Here is a 21,311-nt window from a genome sequence, read left to right on the forward strand (position 1 = left end):
TACTTGTTACGCAGGTACAGTGCCTTCAACTTCGTTACCCGTTTTTGGGGCGAGTTGTATTATTGGTATATCGGTCTCCACTGATGATGGAACTGTGTGGGAAGCTTACGGCTTTGTTCTCCTTATTGCAGTGCGGCAGCCATGTCGGAGTCTGGTGAAGCGTCCTCTGCCTCTCGATCCCCTTCCCCTCCTGCCCCACCTGGGTCCACTGTTCGCCCTCAAGATGACGACAACAGGCACAGGGATCATTCATCTCGTCGCTTGAGTGGGAGGCATGGTTGCGTGAGATTACGTAACAGTGCTGACGCACGTGGTTCCCACGGCACTTCTCCTGCTCCTCCCCCTTGGTCAGTTGTGTTGGACGCCTTGGCTGATTTGTGGGGTGAAGTGGAGGCCTTGAAGGCAGACAGACGGCAACTACCACCCCCTACTGGGTCGGCGCAGGTGACTGTGGAGGACAGTACTCTGGGGGGCTGGGGTTTGTCGCCTCCTTGTTCTGCCACTTTTTCTGGTTTCTCGGCCAGGATGAGTGAGGATGAGACAGTGTCGATGCCTGCCGCCCCTGCTGACAGCACCTTAATTCAGGGCACTAAGGCCTTTGGTCCTTCTGACACGGTGGTTGCTGACATTGACAATAGAGTGGCAGAGATGGTAAACTTTCTCTTTGATAATGGTATGAGAGAGGAGGACTACAAGGCCATGTGTGAGGACGATGTTGTCAAGAGGCCTAATAACTGCCATGCTCTTGCGCCAGTGGAATGCAACCCACAGGTGTTGGAGGCCCTGAAGCTGGATGCCAGGAAGACAGACTTCCGCTTGAAGGAGGTAAATAAGGACATCCTGCGGGCTTCAACCATTATCACCAAATCCTTAGTGGCACTGGATGATTTGGCTGAACAGGAAGGTAACCCCAAGTTGGCACATGAGGTGAGCATGCTAAATGGTGCATTGGCATTGCTAGGCAATGCCAATCACAGGAACAATTTGGCCAGGCGTTTTGTCATGAAACGCGAGATAAACTATAAATATGCTCATCTTTGTTCAGATAAGGTGCCAATTACTCGCTTTCTGTTCGGTGACGATGTGTCCCAGTCTGCCAGACAAATTGAGGAAGCGGAGAAACTGCGGAGTAAGTTCTCGCAGAAAAAGCCTGCCTTTACTAGCAAGTTCGCAGGTAAACACCCTGGTGGATATTGGAACAAGCCTGCTAGTAGGGGATATTACGCCAGGTTCCAACCCTACGGGCAACAGGGGTATGGCTCCAGGGCTGCCCCACGACTGCCTTCCACTCGTCAGGATGTGGAGCCAAAAAACTCCAGGGGACGGGGCGGCCGCAGCAGGCAGCCCCAGTAAACTTACAGGCAAGTGCATGTTTTGAAGCTGGCAGACTACACTCTTTCCTGCATGAGTGGCGTAAAATTACCAGTGACCCTGTCATTTTGGATATTGTTCAGCATTGCCACCTTGATATTGATGTCGATAGTGTTCATCCTTTATTTTTTAATGATTTGGAATACAGGTTCAACACTGTGCAACAGGGGATAATTTCTGGAGAGATCAAAAAACTTTTACAGCTTAAAGTCATTAAAGTCACACACAAACAAACTCAGCAGGTTATCTCTCCTATTTTTTTGCGAGAAAAGAAAAACGGGGAATTTCGCCTGGTTCTTAACTTGGAGAGGTTAAACAAATACATACCATATAAACATTTTAAAATGGAAAATTTTGAACAGGCCATCAGGCTCATCAACCAGGGTGATTTTTTGGCTTCTGTCGATCTCAGGCATGCTTATTATTCTGTTAGGGTTGCAGATGAGCAACAACGATTTTTATGTTTTACATGGCAAGGTGTTATCTATCAATTCACCTGCCTCCCTAATGGCATTTCTGAGAGACCTCGGCTTTTCACCAAACTGATGAAGCCAGTATTTGCTACTCTAAGGCAGGAAGGATACACTATCACCAGCTTTATAGATGACACATTAATTTGCAGTAACTCTTACTCAGGATGTCTTCAGGCGATTTGGGCCACCATTTCTCTGTTGCAGAGGTTAGGCTTTTGTATCAATATGGAGAAGTCTGTTCTCACCCCCACACAATGTATTGAATACCTAGGCAATGTTATTAACACCAAGTTCATGACTGCCTCTTTACCTGAGCGTAGACTAATCAAAATTCGCCAAGGATGTGCAGAACTTTTGTGTAAAGATGTTGCCCCCATTCGAGAGGTGGCCAGGGTGATCGGCCTCATGGTGGCTGCGATCCCAGCAGTGGAGTTAGGTAAACTTCACTACAGGAAGTTGGAGGGGGGAAAAATTGCCGCTTTGAAACAGGAGTATGGTAATTTTGACAGGCCTTTGAATATTACTGCAGACATGAAACTAGACCTTTCCTGGTGGTTAGACAATGTGGACAGACACCACAGACACATTTTTAGGCCAGGTACTGACATCGATTTATTTACTGATGCCTCCAGCCTTGGTTGGGGGGGTCATTTGGGGTGTCAGATTACAAGTGGTACTTGGTCCCTGGATGAAAAGGAGCTTCACATTAACATCCTGGAGATGAAAGCCATTCTATTCTCTTTGCAAGCATTTGAATATGAGCTGGAAGGTAGACATGTTAGAGTTTTTTGTGATAATACCACTGCCATAAACTATGTCAATGAAATGGGAGGCACAAAGTCCAAGTCCTGTAATGATGTTGCTACCCAGATTTGGGATTGGTGTCTGGAACATGACTCATGGGTTACATGCTCGCACATACCGGGGAAGGACAACACCTTGGCTGATGTAGCCTCTCGCAAGATTAATGACAGACATGAGTGGAAACTCGACTCACACATTTTTACTACCTTGTGTAATGTTTTTGGGACACCGTCCATTGATTTATTTGCCTCAAGGCTTAACAAACAGGTTAATACATTCTGTTCGTGGTTGCCAGATCCGGAGGCTAAATATTTTGATGCTTTTTCCTAAACTGGTCAAACTTTGATTTGTCTTACATTTTCCCCCCATTCTCATTAATTGCTAGGTGCCTTCAGAAGTTACGTGCGGAGCAAGCACGAGGCTGGATGGTGGTTCCTCTGTGGCCGTCCCAGTTTTGGATGGGCATGCTGCTCCAGTTGCTAATAGACTTCCCACGTTTGATAACGAACAGGAGGAATGTTCCAACACACCCGTCCACAACAGATCCACACCCCATCATGTCCCACACGAGGCTCATGGCATGCCTTCTGTCAGGGAAAACTTGCAGAAACAAAGAGTTTCGCCGGCTGCTGCGGACATCATACTTGCCTCCTGGAAACCAGGTACTGAGAGGCAATACCGCCCACATGTCCAGAGGTGGTCGTTGTTTTGTGGTAGACGGAATGTCGATCCCACTTCTCCAACTGTAGGTCACATTGTAAATTTTTTGACGGAAACCTTTGACAGGGGTGTGGGTTATGAGTGTGTGAACACTGCGAGGGGTGCCCTGTCTTCTCTCGGCATTGTGGTGGACGGATGCAGGGCAGGAAATCACCCTTTGATCATCCGATTCATGAGAGGGGTTTTCAATCTTAGAACTCCTCAGCCCAGGTACACTGACACTTGGGACGTCCAACCTGTCTTAGAGAAACTAAGGTCCATGTTCCCCTTACATGCATTAACCCTTAAAGAATTAACGCTAAAATTGGTTATGATGATGGCCTTAACTCAAGCTGCCAGAATTCAAACTTTACAACTACTGTTAATCAGAGACATGCTCATTAATGAACACTCCATTTCAGTACAGTTGGGGGGCACTCTTAAACAATCCAGACCAAATTTTAACATCAACAGGGTCACATTCCATCGTTACCCTAAGGATCCACGATTATGTGTCTGTAGCACTCTCCTGAGGTACATTGATGTGACTAAAGAGCTTAGACAGGATGAGATGCACACTGATGCCAGGCTCCTCATTAGCTTCATAAAACCCCACAAATCAGTTTCCAAAGACACTATTGCCCGTTGGGTCAGGACCATTCTCCGCATGTCCGGCATAGACATCTCAAAGTTTTCCGCTGGTAGTGTGCGGCCAGCAGCAGCTTCAAAAGCTGGAGTGGCAGCTGTCCCTGTCGCATGCATTATGGCTAAGGCGGGCTGGTCTAGGGAATCTACCTTTGCAAAATATTACAATAAGAACATTATGGCTGCTTCTGACCTCTTTCAGGATGCAGTGCTAGAATAAGACATGGTTTGGGTTTGTTGCTGCACTCCAGTGTTGCAGTACACGGATATTTTAAGTATTTAGTATCTAGTACCTTAGGTTTACCTTATGATGTGAACTGTTACCATATTTCAACATTGTTTGTAGATTGGATTAAGTTGGATGCAATGTACCTTATTTTATACACCAATTGTATGATTGTCTCATGTACAAGATCCTTCCATGGAATAATAGTTATAGTACTGTTTCTTGTGGGGCATTTCCTTTTCCTCTCTACTATTGCATCCTCCCTCGTCATCCACATGGCTTCAAAGCCTCATGGGAAATGTCCGCCCAGCGGATAGGTGATTTTGCCGAAGTAAAATTAACAAAGTACACGAGACTTACCGTAGGTCAGTTGAAGTGTACTTCTAATTTTTCGAGGCAAATCACCTCTGCTGGTGCGGAGATTTCACATGCCCTCCTCTCCCTCCCTACCTTAAGCTCTACAGGTTACTTAATTTCCTAATTGGTTCATCATGTGGATGTCGAGTCCTTGCTTTAAAGTCTGCCGGCAGCGCGTGACGCACTCTCTCTCTCATGTGAAATCTCTGCACCAGCAGAGGTGATTTGCCTCGAAAAATTAGAAGTACACTTCAACTGACCTACGGTAAGTCTCGTGTACTTTGTTAATTTTCAGGTATGATTAATTTTTCAGGTATGAAGGTGTGTCTTGAAGACTCACCTCCATACAACTGAAATTGTGCCTATCTTTTAACATTCTTACCTTGCATACATGTTCAACAAAACTTGAAACTAATGAGAAACTATTGCTTTTTTAGAAAATACCTTACTACCTAACAAAACAAAAAATTTTATGAGTGAAAAGAACATCAAACTTTATTACCCCTCTGGACTCTGACAATGTCACTACCTATGCCATATTTGTTTACATCTCACAGCTGGATTGGTTTAAGGACCAGTGATGGTAGGTCCAAGCAAAGATTAATTTTTTTTTTTTTTTTTAAATATAAAATATTGGCATCTAATAAGGATATGAATACATATGAGAGGGCTTGAAATGTCAGTTGAAACCCTTCACTTTGTATTCAGAGCTTAAACCCACTTATTTATTTTTTATTTTTTTTTTTAATGCTTCGCTTTGTATTCAGAGCTTAAACCCACTTATTTTTATTTATTTATTTATTTATTTATTATTATTATTTTTTTTTTAATACCTGCTTAGACTGAGGTGTGCCTTATAAGCCCATGCATCTTATAAGCCATCAAATATGGTAACTCAAAATGACTTAAGCCATTACTGTATTTGCCATCTATATGTTCATTTGTTCACCCTACCTAAATCCGTTTGCAAGGATATGGCATCTAAATCTGACCAAAAGTTTACTAACATTGCAACTAATTCCACTATCTAGATCTTTAATGTATATGGGGAGGTCCCATTATATGAGCATCCATTATATGAGGAACTGATGATATGAGATGTGTAAATTAGGGACTATTTTCTTTATACAAGTGCATAAATCCAATAATATGAGCTTCAGTTTGAGACGAGTAAAATTATAAAGTTTAAAATAAGCACATTCCTGCACAGGTTGTATGATAATGTATGATGATTCAGATATGTAGGGATGAGTTTCTTGGGAGGAGTTCTAATTATGTATATTGCTGACTACAGGTCTATTTGAATCAGTCCAAAGGAGTATGGCTAAAAGGATTCAGCATATTCCTTACAAAAGGAGACCAAAACTTTTAAATCTATATTCCTCAGAGGGGCGTAGATTAAAAGGGGATCTGATAGAGGTGTAATTGGTACAGGGGATATATGATGTATGCAAAATATTTCAGGGTCAGCAATCAGGCTAAAACAAGAAATAATGGACTCAAACTTGAAAAAAAGTTATATAAATTTGAAAAGAGATAGGAAGGAATTGGTTCTCAAACAGAATGGTAGATGAATGGAATAAACTCAGTTATCAGGTTGTTAGTGCTGAGTCATGAAGGAGCTTTAAAAGAAGATTAGACAAATTTATGGATAAGTTGAAATATTTCATACAGAGACTGCCACATGTAGGCCTGACAGTTTCTTGATGATTTCCTTATTCTCTTATATCATTTCTTAAGTTACATGATAAATATGAATACAGCAAGTCCAGTTGACTACAGACATGCAGAGAGTTCATCAGCAACAGCATATACACTAAACTGTTCATTTGACAGCAGAGCAAGATTAGTAGTATAATACCATCAACTTACAAACCAGCCACAGTCTTAATCCCAGACTGTATCCACTTAGAATTCTCATAAATCCCAGTTAAAAATGACCTCAAACCATCATGGTTGACAAGTGTGTTAAATTAACTCCTGTCTGTTATGATATTGGTGAACACTTTAGAGGATAAAAAAAAAGATGACATAACTAAACCTAACCTGGTATGGTGTGACATGTATGTGAATACTGATGTGCTGCTGTGCTGCCAAGGACTTCAAGATGGAAGGAGAGGTAATCCAAGTGTTGCGGCCTCCTGCGTGACCACCATCCAGCCAGTACATGTTGTGCACCTGCAATGTTATCACAGATAAATATTTTACACAGTCAATAATAAGCCTCCATGTCTCCTCTCCAGTCAGGAATAATTTAATAATGAATCACACTTGGCTGAGCTCTTTAAAAAGTATCTAATAAATAATTAACAAATATGTTACATGAGTTATTCCCAATAAAAATCAGTAATTAATCACTATTTTTTGTGTAAAGAAGCTTGTTTCCATGAATATCAAACCTTTATCAAGGCTGATGAATCACTGGAACTGTGACATTAAGGCAGCATTTATACTAAGCAAATAAAATCAATTCAATTCATGAAGAAACAACATGATTCACAGTTCATCTCGATTTGCCACACTAATTTCAATGCAACCATTTACATCAAGCAAATTAAGTCGGTTCAAATCATGCCAATTCATGGCAATTCAGAGTCAATGATTCGGGCAGGCTCATTTTTCATCAGTCACGGCCATTCCGCCAAGTAGTGAGTACCATGTTTTTGGATGACCTGGTTAATTTAGTAACAGAGAGACATCTTACATATGATCCTTGTAATCCTGTACACTAAGAGCAGGATGCAGTTAACTCAACAAACATTTTACATTGTTCTGTGTTTATTTTAAAGAATATAAAAAATTCTCTGAATTGTTTACCAAATCTGAAAATTGATGTCCAAAGCTTCCAAATTCAGGTCTCCTAGTATAAAATTCATGTACCCATACTCTTGTTTGACACCTACACCTACATCACCTTAGTCACAGTAACACTGCTATTTCAGTGAGAGCATCTATCTGTAAATGTGGCCATAAGCTATGATGTATACCCACTAAGTTATAATTTCCTCTAAAATCATATTCTGTAGTTAGATAATACAATAAAGCTCCTGGATTCATAGCTATTTGGCTAAGTATAACCTCAAATACTAAAAAAAAGCAAGTTCATGCCCAATATTGAGCTGGTTTCTTTTTTAAAATCTTTATTAATTATTTTATTGACATAAACATCTAAAGGAAAGTCAAGACTGCTCTACAGTTAAGTTGCTTTTTGTTATAAAATCCTTTTTCCTCTTGCTACTTTTGCCCCAGCTCTCTTTAATCCTACCTCTCAACTGGAGTTTTTAAAACCTACCTTATCCAACAATTTTGATTGTACATTTATGTGCTTCACATGGAAGAAAAGTTATATTACTTTTGGTATGACAACAATTTTACTGATATCACGTTCCTTTTTTTTTTTTGTCCATGACTCTTTTCTTTGAGGGGAAAAAAAAAAGTTTTGATGTCAGAAATTTGAAAATATCAGTTATATTAAAATACTGATTTTCTACTTTAGTGAGTCCTTATTTGATTGAAACTGATGCATAAATGGTTAAGGAGATAGATCCCAAAAGTGAAAAGTAATCTTTTAAGAAATAGTCTTTTAAAGCTTTAAATGATTTTCAAAACTACTTTTCAGATCTATAAAATTATTTTTCATTTGACATTAGATGCATTTTTTCTATTCTCTTTTCATATTCAAACAAGTACTTATAATTTTCCTTGTTACAAGCATGCAGGTCTTACTGAAAGTCAGAAAGTTGTTATTACTTCTACCTCCTAGCCATTCACCTTTTTGGTATTATTTCTTACAAAAGGATGTCAGAGTTGCCTAAGCCATTTTTATCAACATGTTCTCTTCTAAAACTCTTCTGCAGCATCTTGTAGTTGTTCTTGGATCTTGGTGTGTTTTTGCTCACAAAGTACTTGTTGTGACCCTTGTCCTTGTGATGCAAAATTTATCTAAAGATCTTTCAACCAGTGTTCATAATGGTGAGGAGATATGCCTTCTAAGAATTGGAAGGAACAGAAGAGGATAATTCTTGGGATAATGTAATGTCTTGTGGGATGGCAAAGGTGGGGAATGTAGGTGGCACATGTGCTGCAGCAGTCTTGTGATGCAACAAGGCATCACATCATAGCTTTCTCTGTCTTTCTCTGCTTGTTTTCCACTTTTCTTCTCTCTAGTGACAGAAAATTGCAGATAATTTAGGTAACTGATGGAGAAGTATGGACAGGAAGCAAGGCATGCATCCCCTCTCCTGAACTTCAAATTTCACTATCTACTATGGGCATAATGGTATATTTTAACACTACAATATTTGTGAGTGATGATAAATAGAGATGATGGAAATAGTGTGTGTTAAGATTGCCAAGATGATAGATGGTCATCAGCACAACAGTAAAACAAGCATGCATGTGTTACTGGTACTCATTAGACTCCAAGACCATGAACATGGTCTTTGGATGCACCATGAAGGACATCACTGAATCAGAATCAAATATGATGTGTAGGTACCCTGTTGGAAGTGATCCTATCTGACTGTGTCCCACCAAACCTGCCTTGATGATTTTGAGTCAAACATAATGTCACACTACAAGTTCAAGTTTGGAGCCCATAAAACATGTATAGGACATAGGTACGTATAAGGACAAGAATGTTGTCTCTGGAACTGTGTTACACACATATATGATGATAGTATACCATCACTGGGACTGTGTGGGTTAAATATCTCTAATAATAATTTGAGTAATGTATTAGAGCAAGAAATATATAATAAACTCACACACAATAGGCACACTGATTGGCTATCAGTTCAGAGGGTTAATACTACATAGTAGAGGACAGTACTGCAACAGTGGAGAGTTCACTTAATACCTGCCTTCATATAGAGACAGTCTTTTTTTGCCCAAGTTGAGGGAAGGCAGCGTGGAGCCGAGTGATTCTTTCATGAGAAATACGGATTGTATCCCTATCCTGCTGAGTTTCTTTAATATGACAAAAGTGTTGAGTGAAGGTGCAAAACCCAGACTTAATGTAATATAGATTTTCTTTTCATCACATCAGGATATGTGCTGGAATAAGTAACTAGATAACAAGAGCTTTCACTTCCCATTCTAGAAGCTGAATTGACACATCACATCCTTTTCAGTTCATTGTCTTTGCTGCTCCATACTAATTGAGTGCATGACTGCTTTGTAAAGAGAAAACATCCCCTGCAGTGGTTACTGATCTTGAACCCACTACAGTGACACAGGTGAGTAATTTTTTAGGAATGGTGAATCAGTTAGCAAAATTTATTCACAATCTTGCCAAAATAACTAGCCTACTTGGATTACTTCTGGTTAAGGACACAGAATGGAAATGAGAATCTTAACATGAACAATCTTCAAGAAACTTAAGAACTGTTGAATTCTACAGACATGTTAGCTCACTAAAGCAAAGATGCTCCTACTAGATTTGTGGCATGTAGTTCATTGCATGGATAAGGAGCAATTCTTCTACAAAATGTTAGTGAAACCTGGAGGGCAGTGGCTTTCACAAGTCATTCCATGAGGCTAACAGATAAGGTATGCAAACATCAGAGAGGAAGCATTAGCTATCACCTGAGTATGTGAAAGATTTAGTCAATTTCTGTTGGAAAATTGTATGGAAATTTAACTGATCATTTGTCCTCTAATATCACTTTTGCAACAGAAAAGATTAGGCAAATTACCTATTCAGATGCAAAGATTCCACATCAGGTTGTTTAGGTCTGATTATGATGTGTTCCATGTTCCTCTGGCACTCTGAGTAGAGCTCCACTTGCTCGTCTCACTGTAGCTAAAGTCAATCTCATATCAAATGTGGAGAAGCTCACTCTGTCTAGTGTCATTTCTGCTAGCAGCAGAAAAAAAATGTCTTTCACAGTTTCATGAGCCATAAGAAAAACTGAAATCCTGAAGGATGTCAGGGAATACAGCAGAAACAGCTGCCCTCTAGACATTCCTCAAATTTTACAACACCATTATTCTGTATGTCATGAACTTTATTGTCACAGAAAAGTTGTTACCAAGATCATCAAGGCATGGCAAAATTATTGGAGAAAATCAGAACTCCAGTTTGGTGAGACTGTTGTTGTGTGCAGTGAAATAATGCAATATAAAATAAAGAAAGATGTAAGAATGAATAAGAAAAGAAGAATGAAAGGTTGAGAGAGAGAGAGAGAGAGAGAGAGAGAGAGAGAGAGAGAGAGAGAGAGAGAGAGAGAGAGAGAGAGAGAGAGAGAGAGAGAGAGAGAGAGAGAGAGAGAATATGAGAAGAGAGACAGGCTGCGCATGAGACTTAGACATGTCCTGGTCATGTAGCTACCCAGCCTGAAGCTTCTAGAATAGTATTTATCTGTGCAGTCATTCATATTCCCCATGTAAATTTCCTTACTTCCCCTTATCCATTCAATCTGAGTTTCATCCAGTATTTAGTAGGAGAATTGCTCTTGGCAATGAAGTGATCAGTATTCATCTAGCCCCCATAGTTTGATCATCAGAATTTTCAGAAGTTGAGTTTTTTGTTCATATAATCAGCCTGGGGAGCAGAGTGGTGGGTGGGTGTACGTATGTATGTGTTACCACCCCCCCTTACTTGTACCCCCTCCCTGTAGCAGCAGAGGGAGAGTGTTTGACGCACTTTTTCACCCAGCGCTTAGACATAGCAGACATATTGAGATAGGTACTAATATCTGATGAAGACTGAGGGACTGAGGGTCCATAAGCTATTGTCAGCATCTTTCCTGGATTTTTGCTCTTCCCGACCAGGGGGTTGTGTATTAAGTACAAGTAAACATCACCGGATGAACAACATTCTATGGATTGCCTTGCAGCAAAAAGCCCCAACATATTGTACAGCGCCATTCCATCACATTACCTATAGTGTAGTAACTATTATCACTTGCAATGTTGGCCATGATTTTTCCTAACACCATTGCTCACATCTGCTTTCTCCACATCACTATCAGTGTTTCATATCAGATAGACATATTCTGCACATACACACGCACATACCATGTGACAGCTGCGGCAGCCACCCTTGAATGATATTATGCAGAGGAAAAGAGGAAGCTGGACATCACACATTTATGTCTGGTTTCATCAAGCTACCAGATGATGATTAGGAAAACTAAACCTACCATCAAGTTAAAAAAAAAACACTAGAGTATAAATTGGTTACAGTAGACTATGTGCAAAATATTGAAAAAATAAATAAATAAATAAAATAAATAAATAAATAGATAAATAAATAAAAAATAAATAAAAATTAATAAATAAAAATAAAAGTAAATAAATAAATAAAAAATAAATAAATAAACAAAAGTGAGTAAACATTTTCTTTCCATTTCTTCAACTCCCTATTGTTCCTGTAATGTTGTTGGCATTGAATTATCAGTCACTGTCTCGGAATCAGCATATTTCGTTATTTTATTGGTATGTGACATGTAACAATACAAAAATATGCAGGTGCTGATGAGTGACAGTAACGTAAAGCTTGCCCGTGTAACAAGGGAGTGCAGGGAGACAAGGAGAGCAATCATTTCCCTTGAACTGATAATTCAATCATGTTCTTGATTAGCAGCCATGTCTCATGAACACCACAATAGTCTTAGTTTTCCTAAATATCATTATGGAAGTTTGATAATATCTATTCATAGGAGTGGTGGCTTCACCTTTCATTAAGGTGAACACACACACACACACACACACACACTATTACTGTTATTGCTGTTGTTGTTGTTGTTATTATTATCATTATTATTATTATTCAATAAGAGAGAGAGAGAGAGAGAGAGAGAGAGAGAGAGAGAGAGAGAGAGAGAGAGAGAGAGAGAGAGAGAGAGAGAGAGAGAGAGAGAGAGAGAGAGAGTTAAGTGTTAAGTTAGCGAGTTAAGTGACACACACGATGCCATAATCCTTGGTAACTTAAATATACCAGTGTCGAAGTGGGGCGAACCCCTCACCTTGCAGCACAGACACGATATAATAATTAACTCAATTTGTACAAAAATCGACTCACGATAACCACATGCTCGATCTCATGCTTGCTATGAAAGATGAATTAGTAGAGAATCTGAATGTCGGCAAGGAGTTCAGTAATAGCGACCACCGCGCAATCACCTTTGTTATAAACTTCTTGTCCAGTGATTCAAATCAAAGCAAAGAAAAAGTGCTGACTACAGAAAAGCCAATTTTTGTAGACTCAGATCAGTGCTCAAACAAGCTGACTGGAGTCAATTACGTACCATCACAGACATTGATGCACAATGGAAATTTTTCACTGATAAATATCTAAAAGCTATGCAAGAATGCGTTCGTATGAAAATTCGCCGTTCCACTCAAAACGTTAAGCCTAAGTGATGGAGTAAACTAATTGGTGAATGTCTGCCAGATTAAAGTCCAACAATAATAACAAAGACCACACTAAATTCATGGAGTTCAGACGTAAAACAAAGAGATTAATCAAACAGAGCAAAAGGTCCACCGAACTACATGTTTCGAACCAGAGTAAGATGAACCTGATGGAATTTTATAGCTTTATCAGGCAAATGAGAGTGATTACCTCTGGTATTGGACCAGTAATTTACGAAAATGGAGATTACACCAACGACGAGGAGCAAATTAGTAACACCCTAAACACTTTTTTCACTTCAGTATTTACAGTAGACCTCAGTGACATTCCTACAGTGCCAGCAGTCCAAAATAATAACATAAGAGAAAGAAACGTGTCAAAATGTATCGATAAACTTAAAGTAAGCAAGTCACTCGGACCTGATGTGAACTCATCCTGCGTCCTAAAAGAAGCATAATCTGAATTAGTCATACCTCTGACTTTATTGTTCAACAAATCCTTGCAGTCCAGTACAATGCCTGATGAGTGGAAGCTCGCTAACATAACTTCGATTAAAAAAAAAGACAGTAAATCTTTACCTTGTAATTACTGGCCAATTAGCTTAACCTCAGTCGTATACAAAATACAGGACACATTTATAGGAGATAAACTTGTTAATCCCCTGAAGGAAAACAACTTACTCAAAAACACGCAACACAGCTTCTGTAACAAACGCTCTTCTTTGACGAACCTCTTAGACTTCTATGATAATAATCTGAACCAGTATGACGAAAGAAAAGCTGTAAAGATAATATATCTTGATTTTCAAAAGGTCTTCGACAAAGTCCCCCCAGAAAGGTTTAATAATCAAACTAAAAAATACATGTTATCCAAGGCAACATGCTAATATAGGTAGAAAACTGGCTGAAAGAAAGTAAACAAAGAGTAGTAATAAAAGGAAAAGCGTTAAAGTGGACTAACATAACCAGCAGGGTGCCACAGGGATCAGTCTTAGGACCTGTTCTCTTTCTTGTTTATATAAACGATATAGATGAGGGCGTTACCGGTATTATATAGAAGTTTGCTGATGACACCAAAATAGAAAATACCGTAGTCTTAATGAACAAGTAAAAGAAATGCAGAACACTTTAGACAAGTTGTCAGAGTGGTGATAAACTTGCCAAATGAATTTTAATGCAGATAAGTGTAAAGTGCTACATATATGGTAAAGAAATGAAAAAGCAAAGTATATTATGAATGGTATTTAACTTAAAAGTGTAGAAAACGAAAATGATTTAGAAGTAGCAATATCGAGTAGCCTAAAACCTAGCCAGCAATCTTCAGAAGTCATAAAGAAAAATAAAACCAGTAAAACGCCTCGGAAGACGACTGATGAGCGAAATTGCCAGTAATGCATCAGTGGAAGAGGTTTTTCAATAAGAGAGAGAGAGAGAGAGAGAGAGAGAGAGAGAGAGAGAGAGAGAGAGAGAGAGAGAGAGAGAGAGAGAGAGAGAGAGAGAGAGAGAGAGAGCATTATGAACCTGCAGATAAATGTTATGAATACTACAGTGGGTTTGCAATGGATGAATACCTGCTTACTTAGCTAAACAAGTTTTTGCCACACTGAAAAAGTGTTACCAGGACCTGTGCCAGGGACCCAACTCACGTGTATCCCACCAAACACTTTCCCCAAACTCTGCCTTTTTTTAAATTGGTTTCATTTAATAGCTGAATTTTAATGCAAAACTGGCAACAGCAAAATTATAGTTCAAAAATAATTATTTGTGATTGTAAGGAAAACAATTGAAATTCATATGACATGATCCAGTCAATGATTGCTTCTACAACTTTGCAGAATCTGTTGTGATTTGCAATCACTTAGATATCAGAATAAATTTTGAAATGGATGTTTGTTGTAAGTCAAATGCTTTTTATTTATTTTCATTCCAGTGCTCTTTCTCTCTCTCTCTAATATATATATATATATATATATATATATATATATATATATATATATATATATATATATATATATATATATATATATATATATATATATATATATATATATATATATATATATATTATTATTATCATTATTATCGGGTTTTATACAGTGTTTCTTATGACTTGGTAACCATACTACAGCTGCATATTCCAATTTCGGACAAATCATTGTTACAATTAGTTTTCTTATAATTTCTTCATCCAAGTATACAAATGCAATTCTTATATTCCTTAACAAATTCATTGTTTCCCCAACAATCTTGTTTATAAGGTAATCAGCTGTTAATGTGTCTGCTACTATCACTCCAAGATCTTTTTCCTTTATTCTTTTTCCAATATAGTCATCTCCCAACTTGTAATCACCAGATTGTCTTTTTTTTACTCTTTCCAAATTCCAATAAGCTACATTTCTTTGCATTAAAATTAATTTCCCATTTACAGCTCCATTTTTCAATCTGGTTGAAATCTTGTTGTAAAGCTTTCTGATCTTACTCCATTTCTATTTTTTTTTCATCAATTTAGCATCATCTACAAATAAACTCATATAGCTGTTGATCCCTTCTGTCATATCATTAATGTATACACTGAACACGACAGGAGCCAGTACATAACCTTGAGGTACTCCACTTGCTACTTTTGTCCTAGATGACTTTTGATCTCTAATAACTTCTCATTTCTCTATTGCTTAGGAAGTCTTCCATCCACTTCAGGAGTCCCCCTCTCACTCCACCACTGTTGTTTATCTTCCACAGGAGTCTTTTATGTGGCATCTTGTCAAAGGCCTTTTTCAAATCAAGGTATATAACATCTACCCATTCATCTTGCTCTTGTACTATGTCAATTATTCTTGAGTAAAAACAAATCATATCAGTTGTACATGATCTCCCTCTATGAAATCCAAATTGTTTATCAGTTATTATGCCATTTTCTTTCAAAAATTTCATCCATCTATCTTTCACAATTCATTCACATATTTTAGCCACAACTGATGTTAATGATATTGCTCTATAATTCAGAGTCTTTTTTACACCCCCTTTAAATATTGGTACAATATCAGCCTTTTCCAGTAACTTGCTCTCTTGTAATGAATGCTCTACAATATGATGTATTTTGTCTGCCAACTGACTATTGCATTCCTTTAAAACCCAGTTTGATGTACCATCTGGTCCCTGTGCTTTATCTACTTCTAACTTCTGCATCATTTCCTGTATTTTATTGATAGTTACATTCATTTCTTCAAGAGAGTTAACTGCTGCTCCTTCACTTTCTTGTATCATCAACTTGCTTTCTTTGGTGAATACTGACTGAAAGGCATCACTCATCATCTCCACCATATTCTCAATTTCTTCATATTCTTTGTTATCCACCTCTAATTTTTCAATTATTTCCTTTTGTTGTACTTTATTGTTGATATGTCTGTAGAAGAGTTTTGGTTGGTCTTTGCATTTATCTATTATATCTTTCTCATATTTTCTACTCTTCTCTTCCTATCTTAACATATTCATTTCTCTTTGTCATGTACTCTGCTCACAAGTTTTGTCGTCTTCCTCTCTTCCATTTTTTCCAAGCAGTATCTCTTTTTTTTTTTTGATATTTCACATCTATTAAACCAGTCCTTATGTCCAACTTCTCTTCCTCTTACTTTTGGTATATATCTTTGCACTCCTTCATTATAGATTTTGACAAATACTTTCCATTTCCTTTCCACTCCCCTTACTTCTTTAAACTTAGTCCAGTCAGTTTCTTCAAAGTATTTCTTAAGCTGATCAAATTTTCCTTTCTTATAATTGAATTTTCCAATCCTATGGTTTCTTCTCCTTAATTCTTCTTTAAATTCTTTTAAGGTTAGTTCTATTACCACGTGGTCACTTTTTCCTATTGGACATTTGTATTCCATATTATCAACAATTTCTGGTTCTTTTGTAAATACTAAATCTAGTCTTGATGGTTCATTTTCTCTGTATCTTATATTTTCCCTAAACCACTGGGTAAGTGTGTTTTCCATTGCCATGTCAAGATTGTGTATCCTCATGACATGGTTGTCAAATCTTCCCAACAAACTTCTTTGCAGTTAAAATCTCATAGCAGTACTACCCTGTAATTTTTACTCATTATTCTGTCCAAACAATCTCTTGCGTCTTCCAATAGAGTAAATCCCATGAGCTTGCCTTTGGTGGGACATATACCACAACAAAGGTCCTTAGACCATTTCCTGCCTATTTTATCTTCACTTCAATCATTTCCTTGCTTCTTTGCTTCTTTGCTTGATTTGCTTCTTGCTTCTTTGCTTGATTCAACATATTGTTCATTTTCTTTCTTTCCTCTTCACTTAAAGTCTCTTCTTATCCATTTTTGTTTAAAGTCATCTTTTTTTTTGACAGAGTTTGAGTTTATTCCAACTTCTATCTGGCAAAACTGTATTTCTTTCGGAGCCCTCTCACATGTCTGCTCAAGGCATGCACCACACAGTGTATTTACCTAGTTGAATTTACCCAGTTGTGGTTTACAGGAAGAGAGTAATCTCATACTATCCCATCTCTATATCTATCTAGTTTGGTCTTAAAAGCATGGACAGTTACAGCACTGACAACATCTTCACTAAGTTCATTCCATTTGTTCACACTTCTGTGAGGGAAACCATACTTCTTGATGTCTCTTCTACAGTTAACTTTCTTCAGCTTCTTACTGTGTCCCCTTGTACTCTGTGTGTCTAAATTTATAAAACATTTTTTGTCCCCATTTTCCATACCATTTATCATTCTATAGATGTTTATTAAATCTCCTCTCTCTCTCCTATTTTTCAAGGGTTGGAATTTCCAACATTTTTAATCTCTCTTCACAGGTTGTCTTGCTCAACTCTGGAACCATCTTAGTGACTGCTCTTTGTACTCTTTCTAATTTTACAATATTTTATAATATTCCACTATTGCATATTCCAATCTTGGTCTTATCATGGAAATCAACAACTTTTTATCATTCCTTCATTCAAATACAAGAATGCCATTTTTACTCTTTTTAACAAATTCATCGTCTCCAGTAATTTTATCAATCTGTCTGTCCAGAGTCATATTTTCAGTAACTGTTACTCCCAGATCCACTTCCTCTTTTGACTTCTTTAACTTCACACCATTCATCTCATAATATTGTATTCTTTTCTTAATCTTAACAGACTCATTACTTTACACTGACTTAAACTGAATTCCATTGGCCAAGATTTACTCTATCTATCTATCTTATCTAAATCATCTTGCAGTACCATACAGTCATTTACATTTTCTACCATTCTCATCAGCTTAGCATCATCTGCAAATAAGTTCATATAACTATCTATTTCTTCATTTATGTTGTTCATATATATTACAAACATTATCGGTCCCAACACTGACCCCTGTGGGACACCAATAGTTACTTTCATTGTGTGTGTGTGTGTGTCTGTGTGTGTGTGTGTGTGTGTGTGTGTGTGTGTGTGTGTGTGTGTGTGTGTGTGTGTGTGTGTGTGTGTGTGTGTGTGTGTGTGTATTTACCTAGTTTTTGTATTTACCTGGTTGTATTGTACAGGGCATGAGCCAAAGCTCATTTTGTCCTGTCCCCATAACCATATTTATCCAGTGTACACTGTTTGCTGCAACCACCTCTTCCTTCAAATCATTCCAGATTTCAATAGTTCTATATGGGAAACTACATTTCTTGATGTTAATGGAACATCCCCTCTTCTTTATTTTCTTTCCATTGCCTCTTGTCTGTCTCTCTCCTTCCTTCATCTGTGGTACCAAGTCATTTCTGTCTATTCTTTCTATATTGTTTACTAATTTGTACATTGTTATCAGGACCCCTCTTTCTCTTCTCTCTTGTAGTATTAGTAAACCCATCTCTTCAAGTCTTTCTTCATAGCTTAAGTCTTTCAATTCTGCAACCATCTTTGTCACTATTCTCTATATTCTTTCCAGTTTCTGTATATCTTTTTTCCTATGTGGACCCTAAAATACTGCTGTGTATTCCAGTTTAGGATGTATTATGCTTGTCATAATTCTCTTCATCATTTCTTTATTTAAATAGTTAAATACCACATTGTTTGTTAACAAGGTGTATGTAGAGCCAAATATCCTGTTATGTGTTATCTTTTTCTTCATTACTTTTTGCTATTATTTCTCCTCCCATTTTGTACTTCCATGAAGGTCTCTCTACTTTTTCTTATTTCCAGCACAAAGCATTTTCTGGCATTAAATTCTAGTTTCCATCTTTGGCTCCATGTATCTTATTAATATCCTTCTATAACTACTTGCAGTCATTTCCATCCTTTATTATTTTCATTATTTTTGCATCATCAGCAAACAGGTTTATATAACTATTTAGATCCTCTGTCATATCATTTACATATATTTGAAATAAAATAGGTGCCAACATAGATCCTTGTGGTACCCCACTTGTCACTGCACCAACTTGAATTAGTGTTTGATTACTGTTCTCATTTCCCTTCTTTGTAAATAATCCTCCATCCATCTCAATGTTGCTCCCTTTAGTCCTCCTCCATTCTCTAGCTTTCACATAAGGCTTTTGTGGAGAACTTTATTGAATGCTTTTTTGAGATCGATGTATACTGTATCAAACCCATCCATCCCTCTCTTGCACTCCATCTATTGCTCTTGTATAGAAGCTCAGTGGATTTGTGACACAGGATCTCCCTTTCCTGAATCCAAATTGCTTTTCTGTAATTATCTTTCCATCTTCTAGATATTCCACCCATCTGTCTTTAATTACTATTTCACAAAGCTTGCTTACAATACTTGTTAGTGATACTGGTCTGTAATCTAATGGTTCCATTTTATATATATATTGGCACTATGTTAGCTTTTTTCCATTCCCTTGGTACTTTTTCTTCTCTCAACGAGCTGTTGATTATATCACATATGGGTTCTTCCATTTGTTCTCTGCATTCTTTTAATATCCATCCCTTTACGAGATCTGATTCCATAGGTTTTCTAACATTTAGCTTTTCCAGCAGTTTCTTGATTTCTTGTCTCTAATTATATCTCCTGTATTCCCTCATTCTGTGATACCACTTTCAGTGCCACAAATTCAGTTTCCTTTGTAAACACAGATTGAAAACTCATTAATTAGTTCACTCATCTCCTCAGTAGTTTTATAAATTCTTCCTTCCCTTTTTTAACTTGTTTATACCATCCTTATGTTTCATTTTCCTGGTTACATGTCTGTAGAAGAGTTTGGGTTCTTCCTTGCATTTTCTTACTATGTCACTTTCAAAGTTTCTTCTTCTCTTATTATACTATATTCATTCCTTGTCTTTCTGTATTATTCTCCAGCATTTCTGTTCAGTTGTCTCATTATTTTCTTCCATGCCCTGTCCTTTTTCTGTTTTGCTTCTACACACCTAGCATTATACCATTCCTGTTTCCCAATTTTCACTTTATAACCTGGCACAAACTGTTGCACCCCCTCTCTATACTTGCTCAAAAATGTCTCATTTTTTTTTTTCTTTACCTTCAAATAGCTCTTTCCCATTAATTTTTCCATAAAATTTATTAAGTTCTTCAAAGTTTGCCTTAGTATAGTTTTCTCCCATTTCTGTACTGTTCTTTATTGTGCAACACTTTTTCATCCTGTGGTCCTACTTCTATTATCACATGATCACTTCTTCCCATTGGACTGAAACATTGTATACTTGGTCTAGTTTCTGGGGTTTTAGTAAACACTAAGTCCAACTGTGATGGTTCTTCTTCTCCTCTGCATCTTGTAGGCTCATTCACCCATTGTCTCACTGCATTCACCATAATGGTTTGTATAAGTTCTTTGTTCCATGACCCAACATTTTCTTTCACTTCCATCTCCTCCCATTTAATTCCTTTACTGCTAAAGTTGCCTACTAAGAGCAATTTGTTTTTTTCTTATCATTTCCTCTATATTATTTTTGTTTGTAGTTGCATACTTTTAAATTTGTTGATCTCCCATGCATTAGTTTTTGGTGGTATATGTGTTCCTTTTTTCACTTCCTTTGATCTCAATCACAACACTCTATGTTTCTGCCATTCCATCACCATATTCTACTTCCTCAACAAGAATATCCTCTTTTACCAATATCATCACTCCTCCTACTCCATTTCCTTTTCTGGTGTTTCACCTCACATGGAGGTGAAACACCTCCATGTGTTCTTCCTTTGCAAATCCCAACTTTATTTCCTCTTTTAGTTTGGTTTCTGTTAAACATACCACATCTGGTTTATTGTTCTTTAAGTAGTCTTTAAGTTCCAATAGGCTCGATACCAAACCATCTATATTAGTATACATACTCTTTTAACTTCTGCTTGGTGATCATTTGGCATTTTTGTGCCACCATTTCCTCATTTTCATGTCTGCAACTTTCCAGGTAAATCTA

General features: G+C 37.6%; 1 protein-coding gene across 1 annotated transcript in view; it reads right to left on the bottom strand.

Moving 5' to 3' along the window:
* LOC135101913 (mitochondrial protein C2orf69 homolog) overlaps positions 1–21,311 on the bottom strand; it is a gene marked incomplete at its 5' end in the record, with an annotated part of 42,609 nt that overhangs the window by 14,466 nt on the left and 6,832 nt on the right. The window contains 1 exon segment of the mRNA XM_064006258.1: positions 6,622–6,753. Within this exon segment, the coding sequence (XP_063862328.1) occupies positions 6,622–6,753 (132 nt within the window).

This window comes from Scylla paramamosain, chromosome 1 (assembly GCF_035594125.1).
Source record: "Scylla paramamosain isolate STU-SP2022 chromosome 1, ASM3559412v1, whole genome shotgun sequence".
Classification (NCBI taxonomy): Eukaryota; Metazoa; Arthropoda; class Malacostraca; order Decapoda; family Portunidae; genus Scylla; species Scylla paramamosain.